Here is a 21,432-nt window from a genome sequence, read left to right on the forward strand (position 1 = left end):
ACAAGAACATGACCAAATAATAATGTTTAAATGATGTTGGTCGAGGAATAAATATTGGCCCTTTGACACTAGGGAGAAATCCGCTATCCCTCTTCAAATTACGCCACGGGATCTTTTGCATTCACTTGAGGGGGCAGATGGACCAATTTAATGTCTCATCCAAAAGGTGCACCCCTGACATTGCAGCACTCCCTCAGTGCTGCACTGGGAGTGTCAGCCTCAAATATATGTTCTCCTTAACCTCGGGAATGAATATTCTGAACCCACAACCTCTTGACTGAAAAGGTGAGCATGTTACACACTAAGCCACAGCTACTATAGAACAGAGACCATCATTACAGCATACATAGGTCAGCGAGAGTCATAGGGTCATTATGGTGCAGAAGGAGGCTATTCGTTCCATTGCGCCCATGCCAGCTCTCTGGAGAGCAATCCAATTAGTCTCATACCTACCTCCGCTTTATATCACTGTAACCCTGAAAGTTTATTTCCCTCAATGCCCCCAGTTTCCTTTTGAAAGCATTGATTGTCAATGACTGTTCATTGTTAAGAATCTTCCAGAAAGGCCTCCTATGTCAGGAGGGACATATCTGTAACCCCACAGAGCAAATGTGACCCCGTCAGCCTGGACTGGTGGGGGGAGGAGGAGTTACTCGTGGCTCTGGGCCCAGTTACGCTGCAGTGAGAGCACCACCTGGTGACAGGCGGACGAGATGCTGCACAATGGTGGAGACCCTTTGTCAGCATGGTTGCCCGCTGAAGATGCAGCCCTAGTGAGGGGGGATGAAGATCAGCGGCTCCCAATCAGCACCCAGTGTGACCTCGGAATCACAGGTCACAGAATAGCTACAACACAGAAGGAGGCCATTCAGCCTGTTGTGCCTGTGCTGGCTCTCCAACGGAGAAATTCACCTAATGCCGCTCCCCAGCCTTTTCCCTGTAACCCTGCACAGTCGTCCTTTTCAGATATTAACTCAGTTCCCCCTTGAATGCCTTGATTAAACCTGCCCCCATCACACTCTCAGGCGGTGCATTCCAGATCCTAACCACTTGCTTTTTTAGAGTTCTTTCAAGGGATGTGGACATCGCTGGCTAGGCCAGCATTTATTGCCCATCCCTAATTGCCCTTGAGAAGGTGGTGGTGAGCCACTTTCTTGAATCACTGCATTTCTGCGTGAAAAGCTTTGCCTCATGTTGCCATTGCTTCTTTTGCCAATTGCCTTAAATCTGTGTCCTCTGGTACCTGACCCTTCCACCAATGGGAACAGTTTTTTCCCTATCCGCTCTGTCCACACCCCTCGTGATTTTAAATCGAATCTCCTTCCAGTCTTCTCTTCTCCAAGGAAAGCAACCCTAACTTCTCCAATCTAACTACGTACCTGAAGTTGACTGATGAATGTTGGGAGTGAGAAACTCATCAGGTTTGGCAGTGATGCCTCCTGCAGTTGGACAGCCTGTAGACACTGACCGCTTGGTCCGATGTGTGCAAAATATTCACTTGGTGGTTTGCTACCAAGTATCCGGTAGCCTGTACCTCAGTGAGGGTGAAAAGGAAAAAGGGGGAAAATAAAATGAGGGTAGCCAACCCTCCGGGATTATCCTCGAGTCTCCAGGGATTAAAGATTCATGGTAAAAGAATCTCTCCATCTCCCTACCTTTCCTCCTTTGAGATGCTCCTTAAAACCCTTGCGTATGCAAATTGGCTTCCGGGCTTCCTACGTTTCAACAGTGACTACACTTCAAATTTACCTCGTGGGCTGTGATGTGTTTTGGGACTTCCTAAGGTTGTTACAGGCGCTATAAAAATGCACGCTCTTCCATTAGCGTTTTGCAGTGAAATTCCTTTCTGCGTGAAAACGGCGGTTAAAGAGGTGACTTGAACTTTTTTTAATTTAAAAAAAAACATGTTACCTGTGAGGATGAAACCTGAAGGTGGTTTTGCAAGCTGAGTGACGAGGGGTTTCTTTTGCTCTGGTAGACTGGAGAAGCTGAGCAAGGGGCTGAAGCCGCCGGGGAGCAGCATCCAGCAAAGTGCGGACAGAACGGGAGCGGGCTGGGGAAAACCATGCGCGCCATTTCCAAAACCATGAAGAAAAAGATGGCGCGCAAATACATCAAAGCTCTGTCGGAGGAGATGGTGAGTTTTAATGTCACTGGACCGCGCTGGTCCTGGCCTGGTCCCGGCATACCCGTTTTCTAACTAAGGCGATAACATCACTCATGAGCAACAGTGCATTTCCCACCAATTAGCACGGCAGCATTGAAAAGGGACAGCTGCTTTTATTAGGAAAAATAGCAGCAAGCATTATCTATTCACTTTAACACCAAGTTGAAGGCTGCCTGTTGTAACACCTTGAGCACTCTGTTTATTATAGGCAGAGACAACCACACTTATTCATTACTTGAGTATTGCTGAGAAAGGACATTTTGTTGAAGCGTTTTGTCTTGCACTGATCAGGACAATCAAAAGAATACCAATGTCGGGAGAAACAACAGCTTTATACTGTATGAGAAGTGGGTGTTGATTAGTTGGCAAGTGGACACTGATTGGTAGAGGCGTTACCATGGAGAACGCACCAGTTAATGGTGACTGATGGCACCCACTTGCCAACCAATTAGCACTGTCTTGTCATTCTGTATTAAGTTGTTGTTTCCCCTGACATCAGTATCCTTGTGAATGTCCTGATGAGTGCAAGACAAAAAGCTTCAACAAAATGTATTTTTTCAGCAATACTCAAGTTCTGTACTACCAAACGACTAATTATTCATTAGTTTTCTCTCTTTTCAGTACACTGAATGTAGGAACAAACATAACTAAATAGCATCTTGTTAATGTGCAGTTATGTTTTATATGTTAAAGCCCTTCTGACTCTGATTCTGTGTTAAACTTGTATCAAAGATTGGTTATACCACACTTGTATTGTGCACAGTTCTAGTCTCCACGTTACAAAAAGGATATAGGTATAGCAATGGATGTGCTAAAAAAAGATGTACAGAAATGATACCGCATCATGATACTTATCATAATAGATTGACTAAAAAAGATAACGATGAGAGGCTGAGGTGTTGACCTGATTGAGATCTTCAAAATCATGAAGAGGTTTGATAGGATTAATGCAGAGAAGATGTTTCCACTTGTAGGGGAGATCATAATGAAAGATAGTCACAAATAATAAATCCAATGGGGAATTCAGAAGAAACGTCTTTACCCAGAGAGCGGTGAGAATGTGAACTCACGACCATAGGGCATAGGTGAGACGAATGGTATAGCTGCATTCAAGGGGAAGTTAGACAAACATATGGGGGAGGCAGAAACATTGCTGAAGAAAGAGACACGCTATCCAAGCTTTTTGTTTTGTGTCATCGGGACCGCTGATGGACTGCTGATGACAGAAAGGAATAGAAGGAGACGTTGTTCATATTGGATGACATTAGATGGAAGAGGCTCATGTGGAGCTTCAATATGGCCTGAACTAATAGGGTTGAATGGCCTGCTTCTGAGCTGTAAATTCTATGAGATTTGCTGAAAAAAAGAGACATTTTTTGTCAAAGCTTTTTGTCTTCTGCTCATCTGGACAATTTGCAAGAAAATACCAATGTCAGGGGGAGTAACATGTTCATACATGTATGAGAAGAGAGTGCTTATTGGTTGGCAAGTGGACTGTGGTTGAGGCATTGCCATGGAGAATTCACCAATGGATGGTGACTGACAGTTAACTGCCAAACATTGTTTGAAATTTAAACCAGGCAGCTTGACTCTGATTGGTCAAGCCATTGCCCTGGGGAATGAACCTGTGCCTGTTTCAGCCGAACAAAACAAGTGACAGCCATTCGCTAGTTCATTCCCCAGGGCAATGTCTTGACCAATCAGAGTCAAGCTGCCTGGCTTAAATTTCAAACAATGCTTGGCAGTTAACTGTAGGTCACCACCCACTGGTGCATTCTCCATAGCAACGCCTCTAACAATCAGAGTCCACTCTCCAACCAATCAGCATTCTCTTCTCACGCAGTGTAAATATGTTACTTTCCCTGACAGTGGTATTTCTTGCGAATGGTCCTGATGAGTGCAAGGTAAAAAACTTCGACAAAAATATCTCCTTTTTCAGCAATACTCAAGTTGTTTACTACCAAATGACTATTTTTAAATGTTATGTTATACTCTGCTTACTCCCTCCAAGTATGCGGTACAGTTTGTACTAAGCACTGACTGTAGTTTAACTTTGGCTATAGGCCAGAGTAGAGTTGATGACAACCAGTGCAAAAGGTCACAACAAAGAAGAAGCATCATTGTTATATGGAAATAGTGCTGCCAGCTTAACACTGACCATCTTGTATAGGGGGGTAAAATTGCACGGACACAGTATTTAAAAGGGCACTGCCCTTTTAAAGATCTGTTTGGCGCCACCTTGGTGTCTCAATGGGTGCTGCACTAGGTGCCGGAGTGCCAAGCCACCCAGACCAGACAAGGAATGTCCCAGAATTACCTGGAAAAACTCAGCAGGTCTGGCAGCATCGGTGGAGAAGAAAAGAGTTGACGTTTCGAGTCCTCATGACCCTTCAGCAGAACCTGTTCTGTTGAAGGGTCATGAGGACTCGAAACGTCAACTCTTTTCTTCTCTGCTGATGCTGCCAGACCTGCTGAGTTTTTCCAGGTAATTCTGTTTTTGTTTTGGATTTCCAGCATCCGCAGTAGTTTTTTGTTTTTACCTAAGGAATGTCCCAGGTTGGACAGTGTTGAGTGAGCCAGGGGCATTTGATGCAATGTTTCAGTTTCATTATACTACCGAGGGCAAAAGTCACCCCAGGGTTACCCCTTCTGGCCATGGCCTGGTAACTAGCTCCACACAGCAATGGAGGAGCCATATTAGTCTGTCTTAAATGATACACCAAGTGTTGTCGCAATCAGTGGAATATGTTAGCTCCCAAGTTTCATGACTTTGTTGGATTGAAGTTTTCAAAATATTACGAGAAACAGATAGGGTAGGTAGAGCGAAACTGGCCGGCGAGTCTAGGGCTAGGGGACATTGCCTAAAAATTAGAGCCAGGCATTTCAGGAGTGAAATTAAGAAGTACTTCTACACACAAAGGTAGTAAAAGTTTGGAACTCTCTTCTGCAAATGGTAATTGATGCTAGACAAATTGTTAATTTTAAAACTGATACCAATAGATTTTTGTTAAACAAAAATATTGAGGGTATGGGGTAAAGGTGATTTAGATTGCAGATCAGCCATTGAGTTGTGGAATAGGCTCAAGGGAATAAATGGCCAACTTCTGTTCCTATGTTCCTATGTTATCTAATTGGCTCTGGGAGGGAATCAGTGACAGTCGCGATTGTTCAAGATTTTTTAAGAGAAAACTTGTGTCTTTCAGTGCGAGGCCAATATGGAAGATCCTACAAGTCAACTTATGGGAGAGCATGAAGCAGAAGAAGGTTCCCTGAAAACTTGCGAGTCTATGGAGAGTCTTTACAGTCTGAACAGTGGCCAAAGCTCGTCCAGTAAGTCAAATGAAGTGCATTTTTGGGGCTGTAGCCTATTGTAGGCCTGTAATGGTCAAATGCTAGAAGCTGCACTGCCACACTGCTAAGAGAGAAAACCTGAAATCAAACAGAAATTGTGGAAATACTCAATAGGTGAGCTAGTGTCTATGGAGAGAGAAACAGAGTTAGTGTTTGAGGTCAATGACCATTCACTGTCACTGGAAGACAATTGTCTGACAGGTTTTAAACCAGTATAGAGGCAGGGGAAGGGCAAAGGGAGGAAAAGAACCAAGGGGAAGGTCTGTGATAGGGTGAAAGACAGGAGAGATTAAATGACAAAAGGGATAACAGGGCAAAGCAAAAGAGGGCGGTAATGGGACAAGTCAACAAATAAAAAGTGGGCCCAGAGGAGCTGGGAATGACAAAAGCAGAATCATTACCAATATGGCTGTCCAAATAAATGGGGACGGTAGTTATGATCTGAAACTGTTGAACTCAGTTTTGAGTCAAGGAAGTGCTAATTTAGGATCATACGAACCTAGGATTTAGGAGCAGGATTAGGGCCATTTGGCCCTTCAAACCTGCTCCACCATTCAATAAGATCGTGGCTGAATTGGTTGTGGTCTCAGTTCCACTTTCCTATCTGCCCCCATAACCCTTGACTCCCTTGTCTATCAAAAATCTGTCGAACTCAGCTTTGAATGAATACATTGACTCAGCCTCCACTGCTTTTGGGGGATGAAAGCCTTCCTTTGTTATGCTATCCAGGACCTGGACAGACAGACTGAGATTCTGATGTGCATTAATTAAGATAGATGGTTCTCCAGGTAATGAGAAAAGTCAACAGGAATTATTGCATAAGAAGGTTGATTAAAAATGATAAAAAGCAAGACTTCCAATTCTATACCCCCTTTCATGACCTCAGGATGTCCCAAAGTGTCTTACATCCAGGGAAGTACTTTTGAAGTGTAGACACTGCTGTAATGGAGAAATGTGGCAGCAAATTTGGACACAGCAAGCTCCCACAGAGGTAATGACCAGATCATCTTGTTTTAGTGATGTTGACTATGGGATAACAATTGACCAGGACACCAGGGAGAGCTTCTCTACTCTCCTTCACACTTCTTTTATGTCTACCTGAGAGTACAGACTTGGTTTAAAGTTTCAGCCCAAAGGCAATACCTCCAACAATGCAGCACTCCCTCAGCACTGGCACTGGGAATAGGTCAGGCCTAGGTTATGTGCTCTGCAGTGTAACTTGAACCAACTTCCTTCTGACACAGAAGCGAGGATACTATCCAATGAGCCATAAGTAACGTAACATAGGATCCTGAATTTCTACTATACAACAGGTTAGCAAAGTTATTATAATTAGTTAATATACATGTTAGATTTCTGCTATGTTCATTTACAGTTTAATTACGTTGTTTGCTGTAAAATCTTACAAGACCAATCACTGTTGAGTCACTCTGCTTCTTGCCAAAGTCAAAAAGAGGCACACATTAGAACTAGTGGCTCAGGCAATGAATGATGGTACTTCTGTTCCTGGGTGCACTATGTATGTGCCTTGATGTAAGTACCTGCTTATCAGTGCTCACATAAAAATTCTTGAGGATGTTTGGAATGAGGAATCACCTAGAAAAGTTTTCTGAGAAATAGAATCCAGCAACGGAATGGTTACAGTCACAAATATGTAACAGGTCCTCCCCATTCAAGTAGTTGGTTTCAATGTTATCATCCAAGACCTTCACTACGTCAGTATTTTCATAAACAGAAAAAGCCCATTGGATTCAACAGACTAAACCTTTTCTTTCATAGAGTGGGACCACTTTTTCCCCAAATTCCCGAAGCCCATGTATCTACCTTCTCTCCATATCCCTTAAGCCCACTCACCCACCTTCTCCACATATCCTTCAATCCCACCTACTCACCCTTTCCCCATATCATTCAATCCCACCTACCAACCCTCTCCCCATGTCCCTCACCCCACCTAACCACCTTCTCCCCATATCCCTCAATCCCACCTCCCCACCCTCTCCCTATATCCCTCAATCCCACCTTCTCCCCATATCCCTCAGTCTCACCTACCCACCTTCTCCCCATAGCCCTACATTCCTTTTCTCTATACAGATATATCTAATTACCCTTTAACCCAATTGATTCTGTCTGTTTCAATATCCCTTTGTGAGGGATGATTGACAGCCTCCAGGACAAAGCAGCCCACTTGGTTGGCACCATGTCCACAAACATTCACTCCCTCCACCACCGACGCACAGTAACAGCAGTGTGTCCCGCCTACAAGATGCGCCACAGGAATTCACCAAGTCTCCTTAGACAGCACCTTCCAAACCCACGACCACTACCATCTAGAAAGACAAGGGCAGCAGATAGATGGGAACACCACCACCTGGAAGTTCTCCTCCAAGTCATTCACCATCCTGGCTTGGAAATATATCACCGTTCCTTCACTGTCGCTGGGTCAAAATCCTGGAATTCCCTCCCTAACAGCACTGTGGATGTACCTACACCACATGGACTGCAGCGGTTCAAGAAGGCAGCTCACCACCACCTTCTCAAGGACAATTAGGGATGGACAATAAATGCTGACCCAGCCATTTTCCCACCTTCAGAGTCTTCCAAATTTCCCTGTTTGTGTTTGTAACTCCTGAACCCTTCCTCAAAGCGAACAGTTTTCCAGGCTTACCATCAGTACCAGTTCCCCGTGAAAACCTCAGTCACGTTCACCTGATACCTCTTGGAGAAAACACAATGGTGAGGCCTTGCGTATAATTTACAGTCAGGCCTGTTAGGATGCACTGGTTATTGTATTTTTCAACTGCCTTGCAGAATAGGACTAAGATGAGGTGGAATTTCTTCATTTAGAGGGTGGAGGGTCTTTGTAACTCTTTGCCCCAGAGGGCTGTGGAGGCTCAGTCATTGAATGTGTTCAAGACAGAGATCGTTAGATTTCTAGATTAAACACATCAAGGGACACGGGGATAGTGCAAGAAGATGGCATTGCGGTAGAAGGTCAGCCATGATCTGATTGAATGACGGAGCAGGCTCGAGGGGCCGAATGGCCTACTCCTGCCCCTAATTCCCATGTTTCTATGAATAGTATGAATTCCAAGGGTTAAAAATGATGAACATTTTTCTGCTACCTTGGCCGAAGTTAGTGAGGATGTGTGCTGGTGATAAACTGCTTCAGCAGATTCAGGTGATAAGCAACCTCAGGCAAAGGCTGCCTGAGCTGGCAATGTGGTTACCTGTGCGTCACAAAAACAACCACCCACACTTTCTTATCAGTGGCTCCATGTTGACTGTTAAAGTTAGAGAGAGACCTTAGAATTTATTTCATTTTCCCTTTGCTTGAAAGTTCAGGGTTTGGGTCACGTGAGATGTTATATTTTTGCATTGCGATGGCGATTTCTCACTTTCTTGCATGGTGGCCAGGTAAATGTCAGCCAAACCAACAGCCCAAAAGGATCCCATGATTATTTATTTTATTGATGTTTGTGTGAGCTTGCTGTGCACCTTTTGGATGCCACGTTTCCAACATTGCAATAGTGATCATACATTGACTCTAGACTTCTTTGAGATGCCCAGAGGCCACAAGAGGTGGGGTTTCCAAGTGCCTACTTACATAAAACGTAGCTTGATCACAAAGAAGGATGCACAAGAGAGAGGATAACGCTGAAAGGGAAAGGAGGTGTGGGACTGAAGGCACAGTTCAGTGGAGAGTTTCAAACATGCTCTTGATGAGGGAGCGGTGCTGGAGGGTTTGGGAAGACTTGTAGATTGAACTGCCTTGAGCAGTCCTGATGCTTTCTTATCTCTCAAGCAGGCGGTATCGTGAGTGGCTCAGATGCAACAAGTAACCGTGACAGTCTTAGGCTGGACGAGGAGGTGCCCTACTCAGGCCCATTCTGTGGCCGAGCAAAGGTTCATACAGACTTCACTCCAAGTCCCTATGATACCGACTCTCTCAAGCTCAAGGTAAGATAATGCTGATTTATTTGGGTTGGGTCATATGTGACTCACCTGATTCAGAATGTTGTGGGCTCAAACCCAACTCCAGAGTCAAAATCCAGGATATCACTCCAAATGCAGAACTGACAGAGTGCTGCACTACCGAAGGTGCTCCCTGTTGAATAAGATATTAATCCGAAACCCCATTTGCCCTCTCAAATGGATGTAAACAGATCCCAAAGCACTAATTGGAAGAAGAGCAAGGGGGTATTCTCCCTGGTGTCCCAGACAATATTTATTCCTCAATCTATGTGACTCAAAAAACAAACTTAATGTTCAGGTCAATCATCAGAGCCGCCAAATCTTTGGCCTGAAACATTAACCCTGCTTCTCTATTTACAGATGCTGCCTGACCTGCTGGGTATTTCCAGCATTTTCTGTTTTTAAGATTTCTAATATCTGCAGCATTTTACTTTTGCTGAAAAACAGCACCTCTGACAGAGCCGCACTCCCTTAGCAGCACGTCCTAGAGTCTTAGCCTGGACTCAAAGCCTCTGGGGTGGAACTTGAGTGCATAGCAAATAGGCTGAAAATTTCCCCAGATCTGACCACTTCCTCAGCACTGATTGCTCAGAACACAGACTAGGAAATGGTTAATTAAGTTATATTGTGGAGCCAACCAGAGCACACACGCGTTCAATGCAAAAATTTGGTGGCTGTTACAAACCCATCTTGGGCCCTCTTTCTTTTTCCCAGTGCCTCTCCCACTCCTGCCATGTCCCCATGCAGTCTCTACACGAGAACACAACTGACAAGCTGCAACCAAGGAGGGGAGGAAAGGAGAGGAGAGAAGAGGGGAAGGAAGGGAGGTGAGGGGAAGAAGGGGCAGGGGACATGAAAAAGGGGTAGGGGAGGAAGGGGGTGGGGAGGGGTAGGGATTGTAGGGGAGGGGAGGGAGAATAGGGGAGGTGGAGGTGAGAGGAGGGTAGGAGAGGAAGGTCAAGGGAGGGGAGAATAGAGGAGGAAGGGGAGGGGAGGGGGAGGTGAGAGAAGGGTAGGAAAGGAGTAGGGGGGGGGGAGGAAGGGGGAAGTTAGATGAAGGAATGGGTTGGGGAGTAGAGAACAGGGGAGGAGAGGAGAGGGGAAGTGCCTGCTTGCCGAGCAATATTCACCTCCTACCTATTTTACTCCCTCGAGTTAAAGTCGACCCTTCTCAGTCCTGTCAGGCCATTTGAGTTCAAAGGGCAAAGGTTAATTTACCTCAATCTCGGACCATCTTTCAGTGCGGCGACATCATCGATATAATTAACAAGCCAACCATGGGCACCTGGACAGGAATGCTAAACAGCAAGGTGGGAAACTTCAAATTCATTTACGTGGATATCCTGCCCAATGAAAAAGCCCTACCTAAGAAGCTAAGGACAGACAGGAGGAGCAAGCAGCCAGTCCCTGATTCCTTACAGGATCTGTTGGAACGAATCCAATTGCAGGTTAGTGCCATACGATGCCCCCTTTGTTCCCTCTCCTCCTTCTCCGCTCCAGATTACATTGGCTCTTGCACAGGCACTCAAAGACATCAGACACCTTGCTCATTCTTCAATTGCAAGTGAAGGTGTCGTGTGTTGGGAAATCTTTTGAATCAAATTGGGGATGGGGGTGTGAAGGGACATTAGCTGACAGGGACACGGGCACTTTCTTGTAGGGCTCTCACTAAGTATAATAATCTGGGTTTTAAATCCCTGTTGCTATTTCCCAATTCCCAAGGCACTGAAAGCGATTTCACATGGCGTTGCTACCTCCAACTGAGCTCCTTTTAAAGGATCACAGAATAGTTACAGCACAGAAGGAGATGCCAGCTCTCCATTGGAGCAATTCACCCAGGGCCACTCCCCCGCTTTTCCCCATAACCCTGCACATTTTTCCTTTTCTGATGATGCTCCAATTCCCTCTTGAATGCCTAGATTGAGCCTACCTCCACCACACTCCCAGGCAGTGCATTCCAGACCCTCAACACTTGCTGCTCTCTGTTTTTTTGGCAGTTACGCTAGAGTCTTGGCTACGTTCCTGGATTAGTAACGTGCCAGGCTTAGACTAATACCGAGTTCAAACCCTGCCGTGGCTGTTTGAGAATATGGACCGAGCTTTTAATAAATCTCAGAATGAATAAGTTGGTGTCAGTTAATAACTTGGCCACAAAGCTGTTGGGTTGTCATTAACATCTTTTAGGAAAGGAAACCTGTTATCCTTATCCCCCCCCACCCCACCCCACCCCGCCGAGTTTTCCAATATGTGACTCCACGTTGGTTGAACATTTAACTGGTCTCCAAAATTGTATCCAGGGCAGCTAAGGATGACAATAAGTGCTGGCATTGTCAGCGATGTCAATATCCCATAAGACCATAAGATGTAGGAGCAGAAGTAAGCCACTCAGCCCATCGAGTCTGCTCCGCCATTCAATGAGATCATGGCTGATCTGATAATCCTCAATTCCACTTTCCTGCCTTTTCCCCATAACTCTCGATTCCCTTACTGATTAAAAAATCTGTCTATCTCCGCCTTGAATATACTTAACGACCCAGCCTCTACAGTCCTCTGCGGTAAAGAATTCACAGAGAGAAGAAATCCCTCTTCATCTCTGTTTTAAACGGGCGACCCCTTACTCTGAGATTATGCCCTCTGGTCCTGGACTCTCCCACAAGGGGGGGAAACCTCTCAGCATCGACCCTGTCAAGCCTCCTAAGAATCTTACATGTTTCGCAAAACATGTTGCTGCCATGCCTCCTCTACCAGTTGGAACTGCCTCTGTTGTGTACCATAGGTATGATCTCTTCAACTAAGCTAAGCTAACTCACTACAGACCATCCTAGTTACTATATTTCACGTACAAGCACATTAGCAGGTGACATGTTTTTATAATAGGGAACTATATACTCAAATACTAAAGGATGGATTCGATCACACCCCCACAGCGAGGGCTGTGATTGGAGGGAGAATGGCACAGAGACAGAACCGCAGTGTTAGCTCATTGGGGGAGTTACCTCGCTAGGAAGGTGGGATAGCTGAAATCACTCTGAAATGTTTGGAGAGCAGAATGACATCACAACAAAATAATTTGCATTTACTTAGCGCCTTAATGAAGCAAAATGTCCCAAGACACTTCACAGGAGCATTTATCAGACACAATTTGACCCCAAGCCGCATAAGAGCCAGGATTTTACCACCCCTCCCGCCCAGTGGGATATTACAGTCCCGCCGAAATGAAAGGAGATTTAAATGGCTCGCCGCATCCAACAGGGGGAGACATGCTGTGGCTGGGCCATAAAATCCTGGCCAAGGAGATGTATCAGGGCCAGACGGTCAATAACTTGGTCAAAGAGGTAGCTTTTATGGAATGTCACAATAAAGGCACTGCACTCTTTCTTCTCCCTTTCCAGTAGTAATGGTTCTGGTTTCCATTTTTTGGTCCATGTAGGATCTTTATTCCACCTTCCTTCTGAATGGCTACCAGAGCCTGGAGGATCTCAAGGATCTCAAGGAGAGTCACCTCATCGAACTTAATGTCACAGATGCAGAACAGAGGGCGTTGCTTCTGACCGCCGCTCAACAGGATTATGATGGTAAGGGCAATAACAGTACTTCTGCCTGATGCTGTTCCTCTGTCAGTCTCTCTGCATGAAGGTGAATAAGTAATAATGTCACCTGCGGCAGCATTATCATCACTTTAACTTACAGGTATTGATGGATTTCACCATATATTCCTCTGTCCTTGAAGATGTTTGCCAGATCCGTTCTCTCATTCTGGATCCTCATCTATTCCTTTTGCCTCAAAATGTCCTTTAGTATTTCTAAATTTCTCTTATCTTCCATTCTTTGCTCCTATACTATATATTTAGAGGTTAGTGGATATTGGGAGAGATACAGCATGAAGGGGGTGGATGGTGCGGGTGGTGTTGAGGTCGGATAGTTCATCATGGGTAGAAGAGGAAAATCAAAATAAAAGAGCAAAAGAACATAAGAAATAGGAGCAGGAGTAGGCCATTCAGCCCCTCGAACTTGCTCTGCCATTTGAAAAGATCACGGCTGATCTAATTGTGATCTCGGCTCCAGAGATCTACCTGCTCCCATAACCCTTGACTCCCATGTCAATCAAAAATCTACCTCACTCAGCCTTGACTATATTCAATGACGCAGCCTCTGCTGCTTTCCAGGGGAGAGAATTCCAAATGCTAATAACCCTCTGAGAGAGGAAATCTGAGGAAAAAAATCAGTGTGTGAATCAATGCCAGGGTTCAGTGTGTGAATCAGTGTCTGGGTTCAGTGTGTGAGTCAGTGTCTGGGTTCAGTGTGTGAATCAGTGTCTGGGTTCAGTGTGTGAATCAGTGTCTGGGTTCGGTGTGTGAATCAGTGTCTGGGTTCAGTGTGTGAGTCAGTGTCTGGGTTCAGTGTGTGAATCAGTGTCTGGGTTCAGTGTGTGAATCAGTGTCTGGGTTCAGTGTGTGAATCAGTGTCTGGGTTCGGTGTGTGAATCAGTGTCTGGGTTCAGTGTGTGAATCAGTGTCTGGATTCAGTGTGTGAATCAGTGTCTGGGTTCGGTGTGTGAGTCAGTGTCTGGGTTCGGTGTGTGAGTCAGTGTCTGGGTTCGGTGTGTGAATCAGTGACAGGGTTCAGTGTGTGAATCAGTGTTTGGGTTCGGTGTGTGAGTCAGTGTCTGGGTTCGGTGTGTGAATCAGTGTCAGGGTTCGGTGTGTGAGTCAGTGTCTCGGTTCGGTGAGTGAATCAGTGTCTGGGTTCGGTGTGTGAATCAGTGTCTGGGTTCGGTGTGTGAATCAGTGTCTGGGTTCGGTGTGTGAATCAGTGTCGGGTTCGGTGTGTGAGTCAGTGTCTGGGTTCGGTGTGTGAATCAGTGTCTGGGTTCGGTGTGTGAGTCAGTGTCTGGGTTCGGTGTGTGAGTCAGTGTCTGGGTTCGGTGTGTGAATCAGTGTCTGGGTTCGGTATGTGAGTCAGTGTCTGGGTTCGGTGTGTGAGTCAGTGTCTGGGTTCGGTGTGTGAATCAGTGTCTGGGTTCGGTGTGTGAATCAGTGTCTGGATTCAGTGTGTGAGTCAGTGTTGGTTTCGGTGTGTGAGTCATTGTCTGGGTTCGGTGTGTGAGTCATTGTCTGGGTTCGGTGTGTGAATCAGTGTCTGGGTTCGGTGTGTGAATCAGTGTCTGGATTCGGTGTGTGAATCAGTGTCTGGATTCGGTGTGTGAATCAGTGTCTGGGTTCAGTGTGTGAATCAGTGTCTGGGTTCGGTGTGTGAGTCAGTGTCTGGGTTCAGTGTGTGAATCAGTGACTGGGTTCAGTGTGTGAATCAGTGTCTGGGTTCGGTGTGTGAGTCAGTGTCTGGGTTCGGTGTGTGAATCAGTGTCTGGGTTCGGTGTGTGAATCAGTGTCTGGATTCGGTGTGTGAATCAGTGTCTGGGTTCGGTGTGTGAATCAGTGTCTGGGTTCTGTGTGTGAGTCAGTGTCTGGGTTCAGTGTGTGAGCCAGTGTCTGGGTTCAGTGTGTGAATCAGTGTCAGGATTCGGTGTGTGAATCAGTGTCTGGGTTCGGTGTGTGAGTCAGTGTCTGGGTTCGGTGTGTGAGTCAGTGTCTGGGTTCGGTGTGTGAATCAGTGTCTGGGTTCGGTGTGTGAATCAGTGTCTGGATTCAGTGTGTAAATCAGTGTCTGGGTTCGGGTGTGAATCAGTGTCGGGTTCGGTGTGTGAATCAGTGTCTGGGTTCGGGTGTGAGTCAGTGTCTGGGTTCGGTGTGTGAATCAGTGTCTGGGTTCGGGTGTGAATCAGTGTCGGGTTCGGTGTGTAAATCAGTGTCTGGGTTCGGTGTGTGAGTCAGTGTCTGGGTTCGGTGTGTGAATCAGTGTCTGGGTTCGGTGTGTGAGTCAGTGTCTGAGTTCGGTGTGTGAGTCAGTGTCTGGATTCGGTGTGTGAATCAGTATCTGGGTTCGGTGTGTGAATCAGTGTCTGGGTTCAGTGTGTGAGTCAGTGTCTGAGTTCGGTGTGTGAGTCAGTGTCTGGGTTCGGTGTGTGAATCAGTGTCTGGGTTCAGTGTGTGAGTCAGTGTCTGGGTTCGGTGTGTGAATCAGTGTCTGGGTTCGGTGTGTGAGTCAGTGTCTGGGTTCAGTGTGTGAATCAGTGTCTGGGTTCGGTGTGTGAATCAGTGTCTGGGTTCGGTGTGTGAATCAGTGTCGGGTTCGGTGGGTGAGTGAGTTGAGAAGTCGGGATGGGCCCACAGCAAGTATCCCACGCACTAGTAACAGGATGTTAATTTGTTTCAATACTGAGCCACTTGACACCAATAAGCCCTAAGGGCACAGGAATTTCTTGGTGACACAGGGATTTAATGGGCTTTGCAAGGCTCTCCCTCCCCTCCAGAGGCCGCACCTGTTGGGTTTGCCTGAGGCCTCGTCGTCGTGGGGTATGGTGGGGGTAGTCCCTTGTTGTCAGGCACTCTGCGTCCAATCGTCGAGGGACCTGGCATCAGGAAGGGAGGTAGTGCTGAAAGCCAGCCCCTGCCTTTGGCCCTGACCCCCCCCCAGTTGCTCCCGACCTCTGGCGATCCTCACCCTGTGACCCCCATCCCGTCCCTCAGTCCTAACCTTCATTTAGGGAGGCTTCTGTTAGGGTGTCGGTGTCTTCACCCCTTAGCCAGGGTTCCATCAACCCATGGTGTTGATGCAATGATCCCACAATAAACTCTGGGATTGCTAGGGGCTGGTCTTCTGAAGTCCCAGGTGTTTTGTTGCCTTAAGGTAGCAGACCAAGATCAAAGTTCCTAAACTTTAAACATGACTTTTGGTTGGCACAAGATGGATCGATCACAAGCAATGTGCCCTTACGCGGGACATTAGAAAGACAGTTCCACCACAAACTGATAACTGGCATGAACCAATTGACAACTTTTTGTCACTGTCAGATTATGTCCGTTATCAAAAGCTGTTGGACCTGCACGGGAGGAAGGCATGTTTGCTGTGGCTAAGTGGACAGTGTTCTCATTTCAGTTGCAGAAAGTTGTGGGTTCAAAGTCTCAGGAGTCACAACCTTCTGTGTCTGAAGTGAGAATGCAAAGCCACAGCAAACATGACATTTCCGTCCCCAATGTAACGTTTACTCCAGAGACTGGAGCACAAAATCCAGGCTGATTACTCTCAGTGCAAGACTGAAAGAAATGCTGCACTGTCGGCTTTTGGGTGAGATGACACTGACACCCTAACAGAAGCCTCCCTAAATGAAGGTTAGGACTGAGGGATATGGGGAGAAGGTGGGTAGGTGGGATCGAGGGATATGGGGAGAATGTGGGTAGGTGGGATTGAGGGATATGGGGAGAAGGTGGGTAGGTGGGATTGAGGGATATGGGGAGAAGGTGGGTAGGTGGGATCGAGGGATATGGGGAGAAGGTGGGTAGGTGGGATCGAGGGATATGGGGAGAAGGTGGGTAGGTGGGATCGAGGGATATGGGGAGAAGGTGGATAGGTGGGATTGAGGGATATGGGGAGAAGGTGGGTAGGTGGGATTGAGGGATATGGGGAGAAGGTGGGTAGGTGGGATCGAGGGATATGAGGAGAAGGTGGATAGGTGGGGCTGAGGGATATGCGAAGAAGGTGGGTAGATGGGATTGAGGGATACGGCGAGAAGGTGGGTAGGTTTGAGGGATGTATTGAGAAAGTTGGAGAGGAGGTCAAGGCAAAGAACCTCAGGCACTGCAGTACTACCTTCATAACTGAGTGGTCTCTAGGTCTTGGCAGAGTACAAGCACCACAATCCACAACCACGTGTCTCCCAGACAAGAGCATTATTCAATTATCCCTTCCTATTTAATGGTAAACAGATTATGATGGATAAAGAGAATGATATTCTTACACTTCTGTATTACAGTTCTAAGTGAAGAGGAAGAGAAAAATGACGTTATAACTCCTAGCCAAGCCTCTGACCTCAAGCTCGATCAAACACACTTGATGCAATGCCCCAGGGACTCTGGATGCTACGCTACATCTGAAATCTCGGACAATGGCAAAGAAGACTTGGATTTGGAGAATTTGCCAGAAATGATTGAAGGTGTTTCTCTTGCCGACTGATTGCAGTGGGAATCGTCAAGTTGTTCAGTTTTAAGTCATACAGTCGGAGCCAATGGAGACTTGAGGGATTTCAGTCTCTAAGCATTGATATCCATGGGCACACATTGAACATGGTTTCCTTTATTTAATCTGAATCTACAAGAGAAAGTGATGGGCACAGTTTTGGATTCATCCTGCAATTTCCCGAAAAGCAGGGAACACCTGTTAAAAGTATGTTGATTAGCAAATTATTGCAAATAAACAGGCTGAATTTTTCCATGAACTTTAGTCATGCAACGTTAAGGGTCATTTCTGGGTTGTGAACATGCTTGAGGCTAAATTTTGTGGGAGTGACCTATTAGTACATCGCCTCCACTTTTGATGTCCAACTAGCACAAAATGGAGGTGCGATGCTGATGATGGGACCATCAGCCAATTGCTCTCACCCAGCACTATCCACTGGATCCATCTGCAGGTGAAATACATGGATTTTCATGTCTTTGCAGGTGGACGGCCTGAGGATTGACAATTTGGATCTTTAGAGTGACCATTGCCTCTGCACTGACCTCCCGCTGTGCTCCTGTGGGTAGGTGAGCCACAGACAAAGCAGGAATCCTATGTGCCACCAACAAAATTCTATCCCACCTAAAAATGGTCATCAATTGGCTCTGTCATTGCCCTGATTGTCTTCTCACCTCTACTGGCCATTTAACCATCATCTCCCTGAAGCCACCTCTGGGGTCATCACAAGGAGGTGGGAACATGTTGGGGAGCCATCCTGATGGGTTTTTTTCTCTAAATTTTCTGGCCCTTGCTGCTCACAAAGCTGATTTCACGGGGCTGAGAAAATACAACCCAATATAACCCCTGTGGTTTTTGCAGCCTTGTACTTGACCTTGTTCAAATTTGTTTATATATTTCAAAAGGGAATTGGACAAGTACTTGAAGGAGAATAATTTTCAGAGATATTGGGAAAGAGAGTGGGACTAGTTGTGTAGCTGTGCCAAAGAATCAGCACAGGCGAAATAGGCTGAGTGGCCTCTTTCTGTGCTGTATCATTCTATGGTCTCCTGGGAGGCACTAGGGCTAAGATCATTCCTCTACTGGAACGGATGAACCCATGTTAATACAAAGATCGGCTAAACAAATTGTTTGCACCAGTGCTCAATGCCAGAATGTAGCATTTTAGTGGTTAGATGAGTTATAAATTGGGAAAAGCAAACAACTTGCTGACAAAAGCTGTATTTTCAATGGCTATACATTTAGAGAAGTTGGAAACTCTCTGAGGGTGAAAGTATTCATCTGTTCTGCACCTCCAACCACAAATGGCAACATGAAGGGTGGCAGGTAGATCACCACCAGTTTGGTTCTCTCTGCCCTGTCCAAAAGATTGAGCATGGAAATTCAGCATCTATATTTTCCCAATTGCCCAGCTCGCCGGATCGCTTCTGATTTTCTTTCGCCTAGCCAGGGTAATGATGTGAAAAGGGAATTGGCAAGGACCATTTGTCAAATGGAAATGATCATTTAGTGGACAATGCGGAAATGGATGGTCTTTGAACATGAGAATCATATCATCAGTGCAACATTGTTTTTGAACCCTGTCCATTTGACTGAAGCACCCTAACACCATATGTTATTCTAGAGCCCAGGTTTCACAATGATGCAAATAGTGTTGCCAACTCTGGTTGGATATATTCCACCAAATGGAGTTTTCCACCAAAGTTGCTGACAGAAAAGCTTGGAGAAAGCAGGAGAAATTTCACCACAGAGAATATAATTGGGACCAAGAAACAACTGGGCAAGTATCTGGTGAGAAAAAATGACTGAGCGAGGGTTGAGGTGAGGAGGTGAGCAATGTGTGTGAAAAAGGAGAGGTTTGTTGAGGTTTCTCTTCCTGCTCCCGAATATTCTCGTGATATTGCAGAATTCGTGGAAGTAAAATTAAACGTGGCAACACAATTAGTGCTTCGCCCCACGGTATATTGACACACAGGGAAATGCAGTGCTGGGAAAGGCACAGGTTACATCTGCCTCATCCCACGTACCCAGTAAACATACAGTATTGCACAGGTATACACGCAGCGCACATACAGAGATTCATGCGGGGCAACGTTTCCTCTGTTTTTCTTTGGAGCATGTAATTCATTTAGTTATACGTATGGTCCCTTTATGTCTTTTTGCACGGTTGGGATGCACAGTAACTTGTGCGTGACCTGCACGGGGACTTTTGGGTTGCTCTACAACAGTGCAAGTTAAGGGAAATATTGATGCAGATGTATGGACATATATATGTGAATGTACAAACACATACAGATACATACAGCCACATGAACATACATGTAAATGCACACAAATACAGACATACATGCATGCAGATACAAACCTTTATACACAGAGGTCAATACATCCAACTTGCAACCGCTGTTCTACTTTTCTTAACATGTTTTAAATGGTAAATGCAAACAGAAGAATTTTGATGTAACTAGCTAGGTCAGATGTGTGACTTTTAACCAAGCTGTAGAAATTCAAAATCCCCTTTGCTCTCTCCTTCCTTCACCACACAGTTTCCATGACGATCGGTTGAGTGATTTGCATCAGTCCGTGTCTTAAGCTTACTTTAAACTTTGTATGTGTAAATATTTATTTGATTTTTCTATTTTATCTGGATAGATTTTACACAATCGTTTTGGAATTCCCAGTGTGTTAAGTTTTGGCTCGAATTGTTCCTTCTTTACTGTTGTATTCTGCATTGGGACCTTTAAATGAATTTATGTAAAGGCATTACAAGTTCTTTAAATGTGGCTCAGTGAATAAATTATAAGATTTTTAAAATATTTGTGGAGTGCTAAATTTGCATATTTGACTCATAAAACTATGAGATAAAAACAATTATCTTGTGCTCACAAACCAATATGGTTTTCCCCACTGCGTCAAACTGACTCTGATCGGAGGTAAAAACAAAAAACTACTGCGGATGCTGGAAATCCAAAACAAAACAAAAACAGAATTACTTGGAAAAACTCAGCAGGTCTGGCAGCATCGGCGGAGAAGAAAGGAGTTGACGTTTTGAGTCCTCACGACCCTTCAACAGAACAGGTTCTGTTGAAAGGTCATGAGGACTCGAAACGTCAACTCTTTTCTTCTCCACCGATGCTGCCAGACCTGCTGAGTTTTTCCAGGTAATTCTGTTTTTGTTTTGTCTGATCGGAGGCTTGTTCAGAATGACGTTTATTCCTGGTTCAAGAAGGGGGATTAATCTTTTATTCCTCAGCTCAGGAACGTAGCAACAGGAGGAAGCCATTCAGCCTCTTGGCCGGAATTTCCTGGCCCCCCCCAGCAGTGCGTTCCACCCACGGCAGGGCCAGTGAGACATTGAAATTTCCATTCACATCAGCGGAACCGAAAGATCCAGTCGGCACAAGGGGCTGGAAAATTCCGGCTCTTGAGTCTGTCCCGCCAGTTAGATCATGGCTGACCTACACCTCAACCCCATTTACCCTCCTTGGTTCTGGGACAACGCTTAACTCCCTTCGCCTAACCAAGGTCTAGCAATGTGAGTTTTGAAATTTTCTATTGACTCACCCAGCTCCACGCTCCTCCACATTCCTCCCCCAGCCCCACCCCACCACCGCAACAATCATAGCTTTAGAATTTTCGATTGAACACCCTGCATGCCACTTCCCCCAACCTCAGCAGCTTTTTAGGGGAGGGAGTTCCAGTTTTCCACTACCCTTTGCGTGAAGAATTGCTCCCTGACACCACCCCCTGAATGACCTAGCTTTAATTTTAAGTCATGCCCCCTTGTTCCACATTTCCACACACAGGAAATACTTTTTCTTTATCTACTCTTTCTTATCAACTGTGAGTTCTCTGGCCCAGAGAGCTACGGG

The 21,432-nt window shown here is 45.8% G+C and overlaps 1 protein-coding gene across 3 annotated transcripts in view; it reads left to right on the forward strand.

The window, feature by feature from the left end:
- Positions 1-20,376, forward strand: part of LOC144691838 (SAM domain-containing protein SAMSN-1-like) — a 103,859-nt gene extending 83,483 nt beyond the window's left edge. For 2 of the 3 annotated variants that reach the window (XM_078560380.1, XM_078560379.1), the window contains 6 exons: positions 1,979-2,137; positions 5,371-5,497; positions 9,321-9,475; positions 10,732-10,938; positions 12,921-13,065; positions 17,361-20,376. In XM_078560380.1, coding sequence (XP_078416506.1) covers positions 1,979-2,137; positions 5,371-5,497; positions 9,321-9,475; positions 10,732-10,938; positions 12,921-13,065; positions 17,361-17,560 — 993 coding nt within the window. In that variant the 3' untranslated portion in view covers positions 17,561-20,376. The remainder of the gene's footprint in view (positions 1-1,978; positions 2,138-5,370; positions 5,498-9,320; positions 9,476-10,731; positions 10,939-12,920; positions 13,066-17,360) is intronic. The other variant, XM_078560378.1, reaches the window with a different exon arrangement.
- The last annotated feature ends 1,056 nt before the right edge of the window (positions 20,377-21,432 follow it).

Source organism: Cetorhinus maximus, chromosome 16 (assembly GCF_964194155.1).
Source record: "Cetorhinus maximus chromosome 16, sCetMax3.hap1.1, whole genome shotgun sequence".
NCBI classification, from domain to species: domain Eukaryota; kingdom Metazoa; phylum Chordata; class Chondrichthyes; order Lamniformes; family Cetorhinidae; genus Cetorhinus; species Cetorhinus maximus.